We start from the raw sequence: 20,318 nt of genomic DNA on the forward strand, positions 1-20,318 counted from the left end.
ACTATGTAGATTCCCTTTTTAATATTTATGTTGCATGAAAAAAAAAAAAAAAAAACGTATAAAATCTTGTGATCTCTTACAGTTGAAATGAATTTTGTATGAAGGTCTGAACATTCACATTGTCCACCATGGCAAGGTCTCCTCTCTCATCTCTCTGACAGATGCTTCTTGCTTCTAGCCATGCTGACGTAAATGTGGGCATCCAGTAACAGCGCAAACCATCACGGTCAATTTTTGCCCCCTTTGGGCAATAACATTCTAGAGGAAAGCATGTTCCAAAAACAAATTGTGTTCATTTTAGATGCATCAACAAATAGCGAACACAAGTAATGTAATGCTCTATGATTGAAAACAATTAGCGAGAATAATATCCATTACTGAGCAAGGCAGATAAAACATCTCACCACTGAAGCAGCTTGTGAAAACACAGAGAATCCAAATGAGAGGCAGGTGCGCAATATTTGCCATTTTATCTCTTCCCCAGGTAGAGCATAATAAATGTGAGTAATAATGAATCATGCATGAGAGAGACTACAAGAGAGTCCATTTCATGCTCTGACTGTGTCTGTCCACGAAGACTCTGCTTTAACTTTCCTTCCTTTAGTTCTGTTCTCCCTCTACACCCTCTCTCTCTCTGTCTGTCTCTCTTTCTGTCTCTCTCTCTATCTCTGGCCTCCTTTTGTCTTTCTCTTGTACTTGTCCTTTTAGTGCTTGGTGACTTATTAGCATTGTGCATTTCAACACATAGTTTCCCCCCCTTCAACATTCACATGACTTTTAGTTTGTCTCACAGCAACAGCCCCAGAAGAGAAAGACTGGACTGAGTTCTCATTAACATGCTGTAAAATCCCGCCTGATGAATAGGCAGTTAAAACCGGTTAAATGCATCACCACTTCCTTTATTACACACATATATATATATATATATATATATATATATATATATATATATATATATATATATATATATATATATATATATATATATATATATAAAGAAGATAAATAAGAGCATTCTGAATTTTTCATGGCATCAGTGGCGCTGTTTGCCATTGGAACAGAACATATAATGTGCAATGCTGCTTAAGTTCTGCCAAAAACCCTTGAAAATACAGTCTAACCTTCAGGCAACTGTTTATTTTTTCTCCTCCAGGACATACGTCATTCTCCACTACTTCAGTGTAAATGAACAGAAAAAAAGAGAAATTCAGAAAACAGGGGAAAAGTGGGCTCTTCTCAGAGACGCACCAGCCGTTGCTAAGCAACTGAGTAGATAGAGCAGGGGTTGACAGTCATTCTTTTCAAAGCAAAGCACAGACGTAACAAGGCTTCCTCGGCTGAATACTGGGTCGTAGCGTTCAGGGCTGAACAATGGAACAGCATCTAATAGTTTCAGCAAAAAGGCCAATGAAAATCAGATTGGATTCCAATGACCTTTCTCCAAACCTTACCGGAGAGATGTTACATTACATTGAGAATTGCAAAACTTATGACGTTCCAAACCTGTATGACTTTCTTTCATCTGTGAACCACATAAGAAGATGTGTTAAGAATACTAGGGGCCAAACAACTTTAGATCCCTTTGACTTTCATTATATGGAAAAAGCACAGTAGACAGTTTTCATTATACAATTTCAGAACGACATGAGAGTGGGAAAAAGATCACATCATTTTTATTTTGGGGTGAACTATCCCATCTTATTGTCATTTGCTATGTTATCTGATGTTGTTTACAGCTGTTTCAGCCCACTTTGGGTTGGTCTGTGTATTGAAGGTGGCGTTGGGGGAGGTTTTTTTGAAAATATACCAGAGTGCTCTGTGTCAGGAAACAAAATGGTGATGAATCCCAATTAAACTTCATCCTGATGAGCATACCAATGAAAAGAGGGAATATTGTTATGTAAATGTGGCATTAACACCTTCATACCTTTCTGATGCAGTTAAAATGAACCATGTTTTCCCTGTATCAATGTCATTAGACAAAGCTTTTGTGATGTTAAATGTTTATTTGTAAATTGAGTTTTAAAATGATGTATGTGATTATACTGTGTATACAAAATTTTGCTCTGACACATTTGCATCTCGCCCCTCCTGTAATATCTGTGGCAGGCTGATGTTCAGGGCTGAATAACAATTATCTGCCAGATAGATTATTACGCTGAGCATTGCTCAGAATCTCTGATTACTTTCGGAATCAATTCCCCATCGTTTTTCATTAGCATTGAACCTCTTTATTATTCTTCAGTGTACAGAAAAGAGTTCCCAAACAATGAAGGTTCCTTGAACATTTTGTACATTCGCATCTTAAAAAGGATTTTGAACTTGAAGCTTATGAAGTGGCACCTGCTCGAGTGGTTGTCCTTGGAAAGTGTCAGCACACTCCACGTTTAATCCTCTCATACTACTTGATGTGAGAGAGTGAAGCTACATGGTGCAACCACAACTCATTTGGCACCTTTTCTTACCCAGTACTAAAATCCTTCTTATTTCTCATTGGCTTTCTCTACTTTCTCTTCCCTTAATCCTGCTAATACACATGAACAACAACCTGAGCCCAAAGGGAAATGCTACAAAGATATCCTTGTCTTTTTTTTAGAGGAGAGAGACAGTCTAAATCCTTAAAGGCAAAAGCTGTGCAGAATTTTAGATTAAAACACCTCAGCTACAGGACAATGTTTGCGCTGTTTAATACTCCATGAAAAGCAGATCTTAATGCCCACAAGTGCTTGTAACTTTATATTGATCCGCTGAAAGACTGAGCATCCCATCTATTTTAATACAGTCCTGTCTTTAAAATCTACTCAAATGTGAAAGAGACCGTATTTACTTTCAGAGCACATCACCCCGTTCTTATTGTGAACAATTTATCGGTGCACATTATTCAAAGTAAAAATCTTTATCTTTTATGAAAATGTAATAACTTGTTCCTTGTTTTTCATTCTCCATTTTCAATATCTCTTTGCCAACCGTACAAATCAATCAATTCCTGATGGATAAAATAAAGTCCTGTTCTAAATTTCTCTCATTTCATTTTTCAATATCTTGCTTCACTAAGAAATGTCAGATTATGAAAGTAAAATGGATTACAAACAACATGTAACATTGTTTCCTGTAGCTTTCCACAAATGCTGATTTAATTGAGGAGAACAAATATTTCTAGATTGCAATATAAATTAATTTGTATTTTATGATATAGAATAGCATGCAAGGTATTGAACAAAGTCACATGGTGTTAAGTAAACATGTTTATTAGAGTAGAACATACGGTGACTGTACAAATAAAAAATAAAATAAAATATTTTTCCTGCTTAATTTTCAGACACATTTGAGTGGAGAGCATCAAAATATTCCAGGGTGGATTACCAGTCCAAAAAATACAGACCAAACTGAAGTTGAGGAAAGTCTTTTTTTATACCATGTCAACTAGTGTAAATTTATTCTCCTGCTTTGTAGGAATGATATTGATAAAGGTCTTGTACAGAACGGCACCCTTGGGAAGTTTTGGGATCACATCCCTGGCTTCGGCACTTCGTGGTAGAGGAATGTACACCTCCTTGGTGAATCTGACAATGCCGTCCTCTAGGGCATAAAGTGTTTTGTTGGTTCCAATACCAACCTGTGAGGACAGACAATGAGAAATTCATTTCAGATAAGGGAATGCTGGCTATTTCCAGTTCTACATAATTGTAAGGAAATAATGTTTAAGGATTTTGAGAAATTTAAAACAAAGCAGCATTAACTTAAAACAAAAAACAAAAAGATTCTAAATATTTATACGGTCAGTTATGGAACATAATGTAATGAACAAATTATACTTTTTATATTTAATTAGTTATATCAGACTTTTGGACGATACTGTATCAAGAAATGTTAAAATAATACGTTATAATAAAACAATTTTCAAAAATGAATCAAAGCGACTTCCATAAGAAGTTATGCAGCATAACTTCTTATGGAAGTAGTCACTTTGATTCATTTTTGAAAATTGTTGCTTTTGCTCTGTCATTGTATGCCTGTGAAATTAGGTACATTTTAGGCAGAGGTGGACAGTAACTACAGTAAGTACATTTACTTGAGTACTGTACTTAAGTACACTTTACCTGTATCTGTACTTTACTTGAGTATTATTTTTTTCGGGAAACTTTGACTTTAACTTCACTACATTTGAAAGACAAATATCGTACTTTTTATTCCACTACATTCCTATCAAAGTCGAAAGTCGTTTCTGTAGCAGCTTTGAAAGTCAGTGGATGATTTTTTTTCATCTTTAATTTTTTTTTTTTTGCAGACAGCCTATCAGTAATCACTCTTGTATAGGGTCATGTGAAGTTTCCCAACAATTTTTGAACACTGATCAGTTTATAGCAAAATGGAAGAAGGCAGTTCCTCTGCGCAGTGTGTGCACCCATGGCCATACTTTAAAAGTATGTTTCAGTTTTCTGAAAAGATTAAAGATTAGTTTAGTTGGCATACACTTGATGCATGTCTCATAAAATGTTAAAAAATGTAAAGGTCTGGGATAAAGAGAAGAGTAAACAGTTGGGAGAACATCGGATGTGTATCAGTGTATTGGATCCATGCATTTGGTCTTAAAGTGACAGCAGCTTTGTAAAAAGGTTTGTAACTTTTATACAAGTATTTAAATTAGTTTAAGGTAGTCGTATGCTAGCATGTCGGATGGAGCATCACTGACCGGCTTAAACCACCATGGTGGCATAATGTGCATTTATACAACAATAATAAAATAATGCATTGACATAAACAAATGAAATTTACTTTTGATACTTAAGTACTTTTAAAAAACAAATACTTCTGTACTTTTACTTAAGTAAAAATCAGTTTTTAGAACTTTCACTTGTAACGGAGTTATATTTGACTAGTAGTACTTTTACTTTTACTCAAGTAATAGAGTTGTGTACTTTGTCCACCTCTGATTTTAGGTACTTAAGCTAAATTTAAACAGTAAAACAATTGTGAAGCACAAAATAATAAAATATCAAAATTTTAAAAATAGGTAACGTACAAAAACATCAAAGGTTTGTTTTAAACACCGGAAATTGTCATTAATAAACGGTATAAATTGATAACATGTATAACACGATAACTTGACCAGACCAGACACAGCTATAGCTACATCATATTCATAGGAAATTATTTTACATGAGCTCCAGGTTGCCAGCGCATTAGACTCTTGCGTTGTGTTGCGAGGATGTTGCCTGCATGTACAAAGTTCCCTTAAAAGAAGAAAAGACAAAACATGTGCTATAATGCAAGATAATGGAGGATAGAAAAAGGCATTTATACAAACACTAGTAAAAAACAAACAAAATCACTCGGTTTTTCATATCAGATCAAGGTCAGCAGTCAAAAAGTACCATCTTGTTTCTTGAAACCGAATCTGCGGCCAGCACTCTTCCCTCCTAGGTTTTTGCTGCTTCCTCCTGACTTCTTAGAAGCAAATCTCGTCAGTACAACTGTGGGTGTTTGACTGAACAGAATGCCTGCAAAGACAAATAAAAAAACAGGGATGATGTTGAAAGTTTTCTTCACGTCATAACCATCAGTTTGATGTATGCTGGGCATTAAATCAACCTAAAGCTTAACGCTCTAGTCTACATTACTATGGAAAAAAAACAAAAACAAAAAACAATACGAATCAGTCAGTTTATGCTCTGGTGCTGCTGTCAACATTTAACACATGCTCACTGTGCTGTTAGGAAATGGTGGCTTAGCATGCTACTACCAGTTCTCACAGTCACATTACAAAAAGCTAAACGATAACATTATTCCACATCAGCGATTATTGTTTACACCTTCCTTACAATATACGTGATACAATTCGGAAAAAAAAGAAAAACTGTAATTCTACTTACAGGCTCTGGATTGCAGCATCAAGGACGCGAGCACCGCCATTTTGAATGACGTCAATTTGACGCAGCGGGCGCGCTCCCGTGATCCTCCTTCATATTCAGAACAGGAACCCGCGAACAGGAGAATTTGGCTGGCGTGAGTAAAGAGAAGAATAAATAAGTTTGTGTATATTGCATATGCACAACTAAAATAGAAGTGTATGAGAGGATACTGAGTTACATGAGCATTTGTACCTAGGTATTTTATGTAGTCTGCTATATTGAGTTGGAAACTTGTCTTTCTGTTCGTGTGTGTGAATGTAAACAATAGTTTTCTGGAGTCACATGCTCGGTTCTGTTCGTGGTTGTGACTGAACAATGCGAAGTCCGCACTGTCTGTGGTTGAACAAAATATTAATGTAACATTTTTGGTAAAGTAGCCATATTTTCTTACTAAAATACCGTAGTTACTACAGTGTTTGAACACCGTTTATAGGAAATCCCACATTCATTTTAAGATTTTACAGTAGTACAAGGCAAATAATGTCTGTTTTTGATATATTAAACATGGTTGTGAATTCTCCCTATTTAATTATCAGTTGCCAAGCTTTCTGGCAGATTAGATTTGAAACTCAGACTGATTTGTGGCAGTGTTGAGAACATCAGTGAGACTGGGTTAAAATTCGTGTACAATTCATAGTAACTTATATATCATTTGTTTTTGTGAATCTGTTTTGGAGTTAAATTATAGCTAAATATTTAAACAAGTTTGTGAAATAAAAAGAAATGTTACAAATGAAGTCCTTAGCAACACATTTTACTACTACTAATAATTTTTTGATATATTGAAAAAGGACAAAATATCTTCATGGAACATGATCTTGACTTAATATCCTAATGATTTTAGGCAAAAGAAAAATCGATAATTTTGACCCATACAATGTATTGTTGGCTATTGCCACAAATACACCTGGGTGACTTATGACTGGTTTTGTGGTCCAGGGTCACATATTGTATTAATATAAACAAAATAAATATAAAACTACACACACGCACTTTTTATTATTGACACTATTGTGGAGGGAAGAAATATCAGCAGGGCATGTACAGATCTAAACTATATCATAAAATCTGTATTTTTGAGACTTGCATGTGTTTTAATTGGAATTTTCCTTCAGATTGCAGATCTTTGGATGACCGTTCAGCATGACCTGCATCAGTAGACCTGGATTCCTCCTAAGTGACAGCGACTCAAGTGATTCAGAAGATCTGCCTGTGTTTGATTTCTCACAGTCAAAATCCAGACAGGCCAACTTGGTGGTTTTAGACAGTTCAGACACAGAAATGGCTCCTGTTGCTGATCCAATTTCAACTCTAGATGTCCATGCCTGCACTGGAGCTGCTAAAAGTGACGTTTTGATGGTCAGTAGTGACAGCGAGGAGGAGGCCATCATTCCCTTAGCTGTGAGACTGAAACAGAAACAACGTGGTTTGGGTACAGCAGCCACTGCAGCAGAGGAGATTCGGGCTTCCAATGTGATTCCTAATGGATATTCACACCTCTCAGATGTTCCAGCACATCATATAAACCCCGAGGCCCAGCCAGTTGAACATAACAAGATCTGTAGAAATATAATAAGGCAGTGTAGCTCAAACAACGGTGCACCATACATCACAAAAGAACCTTCACCTGAAGCTGAGAATGGCGCTTACCTGGCCAAACGCAAGAAAACCCCAGCAGAAGTGGAGGCTGGCAGACAGGAAGCCCTGAGGAAACGAGCAATGCGAGAGCATCAGCAGGAAGAGAAGGGGAGATTGAGAATGGAGAAGAAAGCTCTGGCTGATGCTGTGAAAGCCCTAAGGCCAGAGGAGTGCATCAAACACATGGTGGTGACGGTCGACCCAGGTAGGTGGCAGTGTGTGCCTGCAGTGCTCATCTTTGCTGTCACCATTGCTTTCAGTGCTCGGTGCGCTTTGATACATTTCCTGAGTTGTTAAAAAGCACTGGCATGAGATATTAAGCTGCATTTGCTGAATATGGATTAGTATTGATTAGCTGTCTCTGCCCCATAGGCCTGCTGCAGCTGGAAGGTGGCGGTGCTCTCCTGACTTCCCTGCACGCTATGGGCTGCAACTGTGCCATAGAGAAGCAGTCTCTTCCTCGTAGTGTCACTTGGGCTAGACACTCACCCTGCCCTCAGGCACGACATCCCTCTACACATACAAATACGACTTTTAGTCATATTCCTTGTCATTGGCTTTGAGGTGACTTCAGACAGTGATACATAATAAATCAATTATTTTCCTGTTATGGCTGATTAATACAATTAAAAATATACTATTTTCTAAACAAATAAAAAATAAAAACACTACAAACTAATATCATTTTAAATGCTACACAACAATGTACAGTATGAAAAATGGATATTCATTTTGAGTTTTGTTAAAGAAAGTTTTTTTGTGTGTGTGTTTTTAAAGAATAACTCAATTAGCGTTATAAAATGGCAAAGGCAATCTAAATGCAAAAATAGGGGAAATGAGTATGAACAATTAAATGTGTTTGTTTTAGTTTGGATGATGCAATTGCCGAATTGCTTATCTGCAATATGTCACCTAACGATTTCCTGTTGAATGTCACAAATACAGATACTGAATGTCTGACATTTAACATTTCGAATACAAGAATATAGCATTATAGGATGTTTATCTAACGTTTGTAGATCAAGTAAACATTTATGTGACGTCTCAAATCTGGGTAGAAACATCTAAACCATTGGTTCTCAGCCTGGGGGCCGGTTCCCACTAGGGGACCGTGGCAAACTTCCAAGGGGAGCCCCCAAAAGTGTTATTTAAAGGAAGTTTTATTAACATACTGTAATCTTAATTAAAAACAAAGATGCGCAGCATTAAACTGACATCATATTTTTGAGTTTATTTGTTTTATTACATTAGAAGTGCCAGAGTTACATATTAGCTTAGGATTTTGAGTATTGTCTCGAACAAAGGGATTCAAAAAGTTTGAAATAAAATAATTTTACATTTACATTTTACATGTGTTTTGTTTGCAGACTGGTGACATGATGTCCATTCCAGACTCACATACTGTAATCCAAGTTCCAGTGGATGACTTTGTGACTATGATTAACAACTACTGCAAGGTAGGCACATTATGCTCGGTGGCCCGGTTATGGCATGGTGTGATTTCCTATTGGACCTTTATGATTACTTAATTAACCATTAATAGGATAATTATTTGATGTCCTGGATGTGCCCTTTTTGTATGATATGACAGCTAAATATGAAATTAAAAGAGTTTTGTGGCCAAAAGGGCAGCATAAAAAACAGCAGTTTTGACCTTTTTAAGAAGAGTCAGAGCAATTAAGGGTAATGAATACAATTATGGTATCACCTCTCAATTATGTAAAAATTATCCATAAGCTCTTTAAAATGTCCTGTTTCTTAATCTTTGATTAATGCATGGCCCAGAATTTTGACAGCATAGTGTTAAAAAGTCAGTGAATTGACATTTACCTGAATTTTAAAGATAAAAAAATAGGGTTCAGGGACTCAATAATTAAAATATAATAATAATAATAATAAAAACATAATTTTATATTATTATTCCCATGACCGTAATAGCAATATATCGTAAAACAAATGCACTGTTAAATAGTAGTAAAATAGTATATTGTTTTACTTTATGCTACAGTAGGGAAATTACAATACTTTTGTCCTAATTTCTTGCAAGAGATAAACCTTTGAGCTTTTATTTTGACAGAAACTGCATTCAAGCTTTTATTTTGGGGGAAAGCTACCGTTTCTGTCAAAACAGGTTTACAAAAGTGTCTCATTACAAGTCTAGTGAAATACTGTAATCATCTTTCTACAAAAATGTTGGAAATTATGCAAATGTGAAAATATTGCATAACTGGTGTTCTCAAATGCACGTTAAACTAATAGCAAGTGCAGAGATGGAATTCACTGCATTTACTGGCCCTTTCTCAAATGGCCCTGTCACTTCATATGCACTTAAAGTCTTGTGGACTTACAATGGCCGCCACGTGCGCTTGATCATGAAGTACACAAGAGTGATTTGGTTTATTAGCAAAAAGTAATATAATATTATAAAACATTTAAATAATTGTAACTTTATTAGGCCCATATAGACAACTAAAAACATACAACTATACAACAATCAATAAATAAAAAGTATTATACAGGTTGAGTTACCACTTGAGGAGCATAAATCCTCTTTTTATGTGTAAGTGAGTGAAGAACAGTGCACAGTGCTTACATCGACTGTGTTTATGTGAATACTCACCAAGACAGGAATTTTGACATATTTCTGTATGTATTTGACAGTGTAGGCATAACCAAGTCAAAGGCTACTATGCTTGTCTGTTCCACTCGGAGCGCGCACACAAAGCATTCTGTCAGTAGTGAATTTTCAGTACTCCATGTTTCGTTATTGGTAACTTTAAACAGTCCCGTCCACTGAAAGCTGGGTAGATTATCATAAATACGACACATTTATAGGACATAAAAGGTCTCTGTGGCAAAAGTGAAAGTACCTGGTGAGATGTTTTGAAATGTCTCTTGGCACAGCAGAGCATTAGTTTAAATAAAAGAATATGTTTAAATCCAGTCACTTTAAAAAAAAAATTGCTGCTTTTCTAAAACATTTTTCACCATTTCCACAAACAAGCTATGTAGTTGCTTGAATCTGACTGCAGGAGCTCTAGGTTATCATAGAAACGTTAGTGGTTTGCCGTTGATTCTGTCGTGACACTCACGAACAGCAGTGAACACACACTTTGGCCGGTACAACTTGAAATATATTATTATTCTAAACTTTTCATTAACTTCGGTAGGCTGTAAAACAAAGTAATTGTAATTGGCTGCTTTTTCTGCAGAAAGCTGATCTCTAGTGATGTGTCTAATTTTTTATCAATAATTTTTTGATAATGGGTGAGAGACCAAGCCTGGTCCTACCAGACTCTCGTACATTTCATTTGTACAGAGAGTCTGGCCACTCTCCATTGACAAGCGTTAACTTCCTTGAAGGCGGGTACTCTGTTGAAGTTTAAAACTATTGGATCTGCCCAGAGCCACTCTGGATCTGCCATTACCAATCTCTAACGTTTGGTCGTGACGTATGTCATCTCAAACTAGCGCACGACATCAACTCCATCGTTCTCAGCCACTCCCTCTGTTCGCTGATTGGACCAGTTAAAATTTGACCAGAGAAAATACCGTAATTCCAGACGGAGTACTGAAGGAAAAAATTTAATTGAGCGGAAGTGCGTACGAGGGTGGTGCCAGGCTATGAGAGACCTGGCAGTGGTCAGGAATCCAGGGCTTGCCAGCCATATGATTTTTGTCAGGTGTGGCTCTCAAGCCATAGGTTCCTGACCACTGCCATAGAGTCATTTTAGGTTTCAGAAGGGGTGCTTGTGAGCACCCACCTTTGTGGTCGATATCCGCACCTCTGCCGAGACCACACTGAATCGAGCTCCGTAGCAGAATTCTACCCGACAGACAAAGCGGCGTTATGTCAACAAAGTGTGGACTTGTAGGAAGACAGCGAATGTTTAGGGTGCCATTTTGGGGCAGGGCCATTCACTGTGAACTGAACCGTACTGAGACACGGAAAACACTGGATCACAAGCTAATCACGTGAGCAAAGTGCGCACTTCGCTTTGAAACACTCAGTGCAAACAGACTATATACTTATTTAATTAAGTCACATTCTTTTGCAATATGATAAGGGCACAAAGATTAAAATTTTTAGTTAATTTGACTGATACTTTGCCAAAGCAATGGTGCAAAACAACGTTAGAGACCTTTTATGTTACTATGAGAAGTTTTAAAGTATTTTTTGATTAATTATGAAACTCCGGTATTACAGATTAGATTATGGCGGGCCTCCAGAGTCTAGGTAACTAAAGCTTTCTTTCCTTTGTGGTGCCTTTTATGTTTTTAATGTAGATGCAAAGCAACGGTTTATTGACTGAAAGCGGCATATCTCTGACTGCCTGGATCCAAGGGCTTATGAGCAGGAACCCAGGCAGAACCCTCAGTCTGGTCGTGATTGACATAGAGAAGTACTTCAGGTGAGTGACATACTGAGAGTGTCAGACATTGTTATATTGTTTGACAATTTTAATGGAGATTTCATTTAAATGCTTCTACAAAAATACAAGCTATACAAAGCTATACAAGCTTTAATGTATCAGAATTAAAATTCAAAACCTTTAATTGTATTTAACTTTAAATATTCAGTGTTAAGATATTTATGGTGCTTTTTACCCCAGAATTAACCAGTAATGATCATAAAACAAAAATTTGCATTAGTACATGCATGTTGATGATTTATTTTGACAATCTGATGAAGTTTATAATTGCTTAAATTAGCATTAAATGCTCTTTTGCAGATCCCAGAATTCAAAATGTCAGAAGAAATTCCGCGAGGCAGTGCTAGGTGAGGAAAAGAATGTGGGACTTCAGGGAGGGCAGAAAAAGAGAAGAAAGAAGGACGATATCAATCAGCTTCCAGAGGTCTCGCGAGTGCAGGTTGAGGAGGTAAGCTGAACCACCTCGTTGGCAGTCAATATAAATTCATGACCGCATTTGAGGTCCTCTACTTCAACTCAGTCTTTCTTCCCTCACCTGTCCATCAGGCTTTGGTAGACTTGCAGCTGCAAACTGGTGTGCAGGTTCGCTTCCTCTCTACCTGGAAGGACTTCACTGATTATATTACCATGTCAACCAAAGCAGTAGCCGAGGCGCCGTTCAAGTGAGTGGGAAGATCCTGTTTTCATATTTATCGCTTTCCAACCTGCTGTTTATTTCTTACTTTTGTGTATGTTTATTCTTCCCAGGCGGGAGCGAGAGAAGACGGGATTCACATTTTGTTTGGAGAGTGAGTGGGCAGGGGGTCAGAAGGTGGACCGCACAGGGAACGGCCTTCTGCAGGTTTGGAAGAGACAAATACAGCAGTTGAACCGTGTCAGCCCTGATATGGCCAGTGCTATTCTCAGTGCCTACCCGTCTCCTCGGCTCCTTGCTCAGGTTAAAGGTTTTTAAATGAAATGTCTTAACAACATAAAGCCAACCCATTATGGGCAAACAAATTAACAAACGGCACATGCATGTATGTATATTTGTTACTTGTAGGCATATGCACGGTGCAAATCGGAGCATGAAAAAGTTGGTCTGCTGTCAGATTTACTCATTCGCCGCGGAGAGGGTGTGACATCTACAACCCGCAGAGTTGGTCCGGAGCTTTCTAAACGATTGTTTCTTATGATGACGTCACGTGATGCCCAGCAGCCCCTTGATTCTGCAGTATAGGTTCTTCTGTGCCTTCTTGTACAAATGATGGATAGATGTCAAACGAATTGTGTTATAGTGACTCACATTTTGGTGCAATGTCGACTTGGTTGAGGTATTTATTACAGTTCAGATATTTTATACATTTCAAGACTGAATTTTCCAGATTTTCAAAGTTATATTTTTCTGTTGTAAATCATTGCTATTAAATATTTCTTAATGTACCTTAAAACCACTTGCCTTCACCTCCATCAGAGCTAGTTTCCTCTGTGGTCCAAATCTGTCTATACCTCTACATTAGAGGTGGACCTTGAAAGTTTAACTTTTCCTGGAATACTCATTGAGTTTTTTTTGTTCTCTTCATCCTAGTGGCAAATAACCTTGTCTGGCAGAAGCCTTTTCAGTGTAAGTCTGAAATGCAGCAAATTCTCAGAAATGCAGTAAATTCTCAGAAATGCTATACACGTACAGTGTTTCATTTACAATTAATTCCTTTTGTGTTATCTTTATGTGTTTTAGCAGTACTAAACAGGGCATTGTTAATTGCAAAAGCAACAGTCTTAGTTTAGACTCTTCCTGTTCAAGGCACTACTGCGTGCCTTTCGGAGCCAAAATGGCCCCTTGAGCATGCCATACTCACTGTCTAAGGACTGTAGAGGCTCATGGCTCATTTCCAGCACATTAGAGAATGGCACCTGACCAAGGAGTGTCGTGTTGCCTGAAACGAGCGGTGGGGTAACGAGCCGTTAAATGTGCTTAAGAGATGAGCTGCATGCTTCATCCCTGTCCCTGAAGGCAGTATTTCCTCTACAGTTTAAGGGATGGCATAACAAACTATGGCTAGTAGGTGTGTGCTTGTGCCGAAGGGAATTAGACGAGCAGAATTACGGCAGCTTGAAAAGGGATCACCTTGGAGTGATTGTTTAGCTGAATAGTATGAAATCCAATTTTCGTGTACTCTGAACGCAGGCTATAATAGCTTTTATGACCTAGAGTCTGCAGTGCTAACATCTTCACTGGCTCGGTTGAATGGGACTTTAATTTCCAAAAAGCGGTTGTAGGATATTACGACTTTCAAAGTACAATGTATTTAATAATCTAACCTAAATGTTTTCGAGGAAGGGTTTTTCTTGCCATGTGTTCCATTTGCATCAAAACACAAATATCTGTGTAAGTGCAAAGGGCCTATTTGTCTTCAGCTACTGGATGTGCAATGTGCATATATGAGTCATGACTACTTTGGACCCTGTAAAGCATTTCTGTTCAGCAGAGTAGCAGTTTCTCATTTCTGGTGCACACAGGATTCTTCCTGCTTCTTGTTGGAGATTAATAAGGATTGGGAGTGGCGGTAGGTCAACGTCGGCCACCTTCCATCTCAGTCAATAGAGTGGGAAGCAAAGCAGGGCTGTTAGTCACTGTCTTTCCCTGGATATTCTCAACTCGGCTCATCTCTTGGAAAAATGCACCTTCTTATCGGCCGCCACACAAGATGGAGTGCCACAGGCAGTGCTGTTTATGGTTTTGTGGGTCTGTTTTGTTCCAATTACAGTTTCAGAATCTTTGCAGAGTGGGGGCACTTCCAATTTCTTGAGTTGTGCCACAATAATGCCACCTGTAGTGTGCTGGCCCTTCAACGACAGTGGCATAATAATAACACATTTCCTCAGGCGAGTGATATGCCAACAAGGCAAAGCGTCTGATATTATCCTTCCATTGCATTCTCAATGTGTTGTGCCCTGGTGCTTGGTGAATCACGATCCACTCAGAGCCACTCGCTAAAACGACAAGAGAGAATGTCAAAGACTCTAACAATCTATTTCAGAGCATGAGTAGGCCGGCCACTGTGGTATTGGTTTCTTTGCCACCAGCGTTCAATCAATGCTTCCTGCTTCTCTTTAAAAATGAATCATTATATGGCTCTGCTTCTGCCTTTCTTTTGTTCATTTGCAAATCAGACGCAAGTTATTCAAGTGTTCAGATCCAGCTCTTTTGGGAAAAGAGATGCAAAACCCTCAAAAAAAAAAAAAAAGCGAAACAACAACTGGTTGACAGAGCTAGAAGCTTTTTAACTTCAGAGGAAAAACATTGCATTGTTATTGCAGGATTTTGCATTATGCCTTGCCCTCTCCTACTAGCTTTTTTTTAGACTGCACATATGTACAGAGTTTTCTTTTCTCAGTGGAATTTTGTTGTTGGGTTTTTTTTTCAGCTGGTTGGCTGAATTTTTGATTGCCACATGAGGGCAGAATTGCTTCACACTGACTGTATAGACCAGTGATTCCACACTGGTGTTGTTGTCCTCAACCCCGTTATATTAAACGTCATGTAGTGATCCAACCAAATAGCAAAACTGTCCTTAAAGTCTAACAAATGTGTTAATACTACCATGAACTGCATTATCATGATATAGGCTTGTCCATATTTTTGAGTTTGGTGCTTCTTGAATTTTGATGGTTTCTTGCAGCCAGTAATTCACTGCTCAAGTTTACCCTCCCTGAAAGTGAACCCATATTTAATGTAGTCTGGGTTGTTGTTGTTTATTTACTTTGCATTGTTTTGTTTGTCACACAACCTGTTCATGTTGCCATATGCCTTATTTGGCTAGATCAGAAATTCCCAAACTTTTTGTCAGCCAAATGCCGTTGCTGTAAAATATTTACTTTACGTACTCTGAGCTTTTAATAACACATTCAGAGCTCACTGATGCTGATTAATGGTCACGTCATGCAGGTAAACAAAATATTTTTGTTATTTCGCTTTTATTGTAAAATTATTTCATTTGACATTTTTAATGATTTAATTAATAATCAGTGAAATAGGGGGTTTGCAAATCCCATTTTGGGAAACTATTGGCTAGATGATCGAGTGAGTGATGAATTCACTCCACGGAGTTTGATTTGGTGTAAATCTTTTAAAATGTTGCTATCCAGTCAAATGCATGATTTATATGTTGGCTACTACTGCAGTGCTTTACCAGCTTACCCAGCAAGCAACTTTGGGTTTAAAAGACGTCTAGGCTGAAACAAGGCAAATACAGGGCTATCAGTGAAAATTTAATAGACATCTAATGGTAGCCCGAGAATAGACTAGAAATCTAGAACATGAACATGTCAAATAAATTAAACCAAACACCTTGCAATCACTGTTGACTTTTCTTACATGATGGAATATAATACATCTCAAGTTATTTTGGCAAAAACCACATGTAACCAAATTCAAAATTATAAGTGGGTTATTCATAGCCAGACTCTATCGGGTCTATAGTTAACCAAGATGGTGAAATGGCGGCTATTGCTTGCTAACCATCCAGCTTGCACTATCAAGCCTTTATAGGTGATCCAGAATGCAGCAGCACGTTTGGTATTCAATCAGCCAGAGAGGAGCCATGTCACAGCCCTCTTGGTTGCCAGCATTAAATTTAAGGCTCAAAAGGTAGCATATAAAGCCACCTACCGTTCTGCACGCTCTTACCTAAACACATTTTATGATCCTCCTTATTCCCGGCAGTCAGTCAAAAACATCACTGCACGGTATGGAATCTCCTTCACAAAACCTCTACACTCCCATGATGGTGGAACACATTCTTAACCCTAATAGCACACCTCTTCTGGTCTTGTTGCTTGTAAAAGAAGATTGTATACTTTCTATAACCTGACCACATGCACATGTGCAAAAACGGCACAGACTTCTGTTTCATATAATAGTATCATTATGTAGTTAATCAGTGGCAAATATCTGATGTTTGTCATTTTTTTCTTTGTCTGTTACACTGTGCTGCTTTTAGTGCCATTTTTGTCTTTCACTGCACAGTTTTTTAAACAGTTTTTCTATGTAAACATGCACTAGATGGACATCTGTGACTCTATTGATGTTTACGCTCATTTCTTGTTTTTGTCCGTCTTCTGACTTAGACCTTTTCTGATTCTTTGGCCGTACAGGTACTGATTCACCCAATGTCTCTGCTGGTAAAGCATGATGAAAAGTGAGTTCCATTGTCTCATTTTTTGCTCTTCACATCACTAAACAACTCAGCATAGTGTATCTACAAAGATGGCAGCCAATGGATTCTCTAACGTTTAGTGAAACACTGCAGGTCATGTCATTTCAACATGGCTAAATACTTTGAGGATGACCCGCACCACACTGTATATAATTAAAAAATGCTAGTATAAAGAGTTCAGTCTTCATCTCATTAGTGTAACACCATTCAGATAACATTATTTCTTTAATAAAATGTCTCAATGTCTATAACGCAGAAGAAGCGTGGGAGAGGGAAGTATAAAATGTTGGTATAAAATTGCTATCATTTGTTGGCAACATGTAAGGAGGTGCTATTATTATGATTCAAGCTGCATCTTGTGTTTTCCTTTTATATATGCAAGAATGAGTTCTATGTGAACAGCCGCTTAACATAAAATACGTCAGATAAATTTGAGTAGAATTCTTTCTATCCACCAAGCACATTCAGTATCCTCAAAGAGCGTCCACACTCCAAATGCCATCAAAAACCAGATAGAGAATCCCATCGATGGTCCTTAAGAAATCGGATCATTATCTCTCTGTTTTCCGCTCACTTTCCCTCACAATCTAAGTTTCGCCGTGGGAGGCTCTGCTCTCCGAAGGGTGCTTGAGAGTGTGAGGCTGCTGTGTGGAATCAGGCCAGGGCTCTATTTACTTTAGATCCCAGGCCTCAGCCCTGCAGGGACCCCTAATCAATGCCCACCTCTCGCCCTCCTCATGATCCCTCTCCCGTAGCGACCTGATGCGATCGCTAATTGGGCTATTTGTGTGGAGCTGAGCGAGTCTGACGTTCTTCCTGCTTGTCAGTGTGTGTGTTTTATGATGTATCCGGGCCGTTTACTTATTTATTTGAAGAATGCACCTTCTGGAGTCTGTAAGGTGGTTTGATGGACTGCGTCCTGGAGGAGTCTCCTGAGGCCGTCCGTGTGTGTACGAGCGTGTGTCAATGCGTGCGAGACGCCACACCGGTGTCCTGCCTGCCACCGCTCAGTATTCATTACACACCGTCACCCTCTGGGGCATTTTTATTAACATTCCAATCAGTGCCGTGCCAGATTGCTCGATCTGCAGAAACAAATTGGGAATAGTCTTTGATATAAGGTTGAAAACACTCTGACAAGAGGAGGCACACAAATATGAATTCATGTGCACGGCACATATTGAGATTTGGTCAATGAGCCAAGTCAGGGCCATTACTCCTCTGTTTGTTATTTAAATGGTTTCGCACAACACCGGCACCTGGAGTATCGCTTTCACATGCTTGGAGATCTTGTTCCACAAACACGACCAGTGGGAAGCTGCTGGTTCTTCCCGAAGTGATAGGCACTTTTCCGGTTTTTCTCTCGTGATCCATTGTTGTCTTCATTTCCTTTTTCCCTGCAGCTGACTGATTCTCAGAATTGAGGTGCTTGACAGCCACCGTCGTCTGCAAAATACACACTTTATTCTCACAGGAAGGCAGCGGTGAGATGGAAAGATGAAGGTAAGACAAAGGGTGTCATTCATCCTGTCTCTCAATTCACAGGTCTGTCACATTCCCCTCAATCCGCTGAAGGCTTCACAAGGCTTAGTGCTTGAGATTCTTTGGTCAATAGCTGTACTTGACCTTTTACGCCCAAAAAAGTTTGTACGTGTTGGTGCGCTTTCCCACAGCGTGTGTCATGTATGAGAAGTGCTTGTCCCTGACAGGTCTCGGGATCAATCCGAATTCGTGTCAGTAATTTCTTCTCACAGCTGCTGTCCTTAACCTGCTGCTCAGTTCCTGTCTGAATGACGTTAGTTGTGTCTGAGCTGCACAGGAGATGACCTAGAATGATGATGATGCATCTTTGGGAATGAAAAGTTGTGTCGAGAAATGAATCTAGTGATTTTACACTCTATTTCTCCTTTCACTGCGCTCTCTGTCCAAGGTTACATGCTACTTCTGGTTTTACTTTATTTTTTCTCAAAGTAAAGGGAATGAGTGCTGAAGGGAAAATACATATATTGCCTGAGATGCACTGATTAAAACTATGACTAATACCCATAAACTGATAATTTTATTATCTATTTATTGCTGCTAACCAATAAATGGTTGATATAAAAAACGTCTTAAATCATTTTAAATAAGTACATGTAGGCAAACAAGTCAATTTAAGAATCACAACATGAAAAATTTATATTTATTTTGAGACTTGCTAAAGATTATATTCGACGATGATATTAAATTATTCGTTTTTAAAAGATTTTCAGTGCCATCTAAAAAATATTAAATAGGCTTTTAAATAGACATTATATACAGTCAAACCAACATTTATTCAGAGTAGACACCTTCAACATTTTCTCACATTATCACCATTTATTCACTTTAGTTAGAAAATGGTAATAAAATAGGACAAAAACTCAGAGTTAAACTGTGTCAGAACAAATTCATCTTAACAATGTCAGATAACTTTGATAGAAAGGGATTTAATGGATTACAATCAACAAATCAGCTGTCAGCTGTTAAATTTAAGTCCACAATTAGATAATATAAATTTAGGTCAACCAATGACCAATGCTTCATTTTGTTCCGTCTCTGGTGTAAAAGGTCGCATTAGCAATTAAAGACAAACACTTAAGCAGAACATGGTCAGGTCAAAGTGTCTGAATAATTTTAGTCCCAAATTTTTGTCAACTTTACTGGTTGTCCACTTTATGAAGAATTTTTGGGCATAATCTGTCTCAGTTTACTTTATTTTGCTATCCTCACTTACATAAATTATCTATAGTGTCCTGCACTCACTAGTAAAAAAATATATCTGGTGTCTGAATCATTTTTGGTTTGATTGTATATAGTCACCAAATCTGAATTTATTTGATCAAAAACACATGTAAAACAGTAATATTGTGAAATATTATACAGTGGCAAGAAAAAGTGAACCACTTGCAGAATCTGTGAAAATGTGAATAATTTTAACTAAATAAAAGAGATCATACAAAATGCATGTTATTTTTTATTTAGTACTGTCCTGAATATGATATTTTACATAAAAAAAATATTTACATATAGTCCACAAGACAAAAAAATAGCTGAATTTATTAAAATAGTTTATGAACCATTCATTCTCAATACTGTGTGTCGTTCCCTGGATGCTC

General features: G+C 37.9%; 3 protein-coding genes across 3 annotated transcripts in view; 1 reads left to right on the forward strand and 2 right to left on the reverse strand.

Moving 5' to 3' along the window:
- The window catches only part of pkd1b (polycystic kidney disease 1b), a gene marked incomplete at both ends in the record, with an annotated part of 37,538 nt that extends 37,070 nt beyond the window's left edge, over positions 1–468 (reverse strand). Inside the window, 2 exons of the mRNA XM_079846304.1 lie at positions 81–258; positions 405–468. Coding sequence (XP_079702430.1) covers positions 81–258; positions 405–468 — 242 coding nt within the window. The remainder of the gene's footprint in view (positions 1–80; positions 259–404) is intronic.
- Positions 469–2,217: 1,749 nt separating this feature from the next.
- Positions 2,218–5,930, reverse strand: mrpl27 (mitochondrial ribosomal protein L27). The gene is made up of 4 exons (XM_079845703.1): positions 5,874–5,930; positions 5,376–5,501; positions 5,161–5,234; positions 2,218–3,616 (listed from the first exon to the last, which is right to left on the reverse strand). Exons 1-4 carry the CDS (start codon positions 5,911–5,913, stop codon positions 3,410–3,412), a joined length of 447 nt encoding a protein of 148 aa, XP_079701829.1. The 5' UTR covers positions 5,914–5,930; the 3' UTR covers positions 2,218–3,409.
- A 30-nt stretch (positions 5,931–5,960) lies between these two features.
- Positions 5,961–15,195, forward strand: eme1 (essential meiotic structure-specific endonuclease 1). The gene is made up of 9 exons (XM_079845754.1): positions 5,961–6,006; positions 7,028–7,755; positions 7,923–8,050; positions 8,918–9,007; positions 11,838–11,962; positions 12,284–12,431; positions 12,530–12,645; positions 12,731–12,920; positions 13,026–15,195. The coding sequence occupies exons 2-9, from the start codon at positions 7,056–7,058 to the stop codon at positions 13,200–13,202; spliced, it is 1,674 nt and encodes a 557-aa protein (XP_079701880.1). The 5' UTR covers positions 5,961–6,006; positions 7,028–7,055; the 3' UTR covers positions 13,203–15,195.
- The last annotated feature ends 5,123 nt before the right edge of the window (positions 15,196–20,318 follow it).

Source organism: Gobio gobio (assembly GCF_949357685.1).
Source record: "Gobio gobio genome assembly, chromosome: 20".
NCBI lineage: Eukaryota > Metazoa > Chordata > Actinopteri > Cypriniformes > Gobionidae > Gobio > Gobio gobio.

Coding starts and splice junctions, on each gene's coding strand:
- mrpl27 (XM_079845703.1), bottom strand. CDS start 5,913: ATGGCGGTGCTCGCGTCCTTGATGCTGCAATCCAGAGCCT. Junction 5,502..5,873: donor GATGCTGCAATCCAGAGCCT/GTAAGTAGAATT, acceptor TTGTCTTTGCAG/GCATTCTGTTCAGTCAAACA. Junction 5,235..5,375: donor CGGTTTCAAGAAACAAGATG/GTACTTTTTGAC, acceptor TCTTCTTTTAAG/GGAACTTTGTACATGCAGGC.
- eme1 (XM_079845754.1), top strand. CDS start 7,056: ATGACCTGCATCAGTAGACCTGGATTCCTCCTAAGTGACAGCGACTCA. Junction 8,051..8,917: donor GACACTCACCCTGCCCTCAG/GCACGACATCCC, acceptor TTTTGTTTGCAG/ACTGGTGACATGATGTCCAT. Junction 12,921..13,025: donor CTCCTCGGCTCCTTGCTCAG/GTTAAAGGTTTT, acceptor TGTTACTTGTAG/GCATATGCACGGTGCAAATC.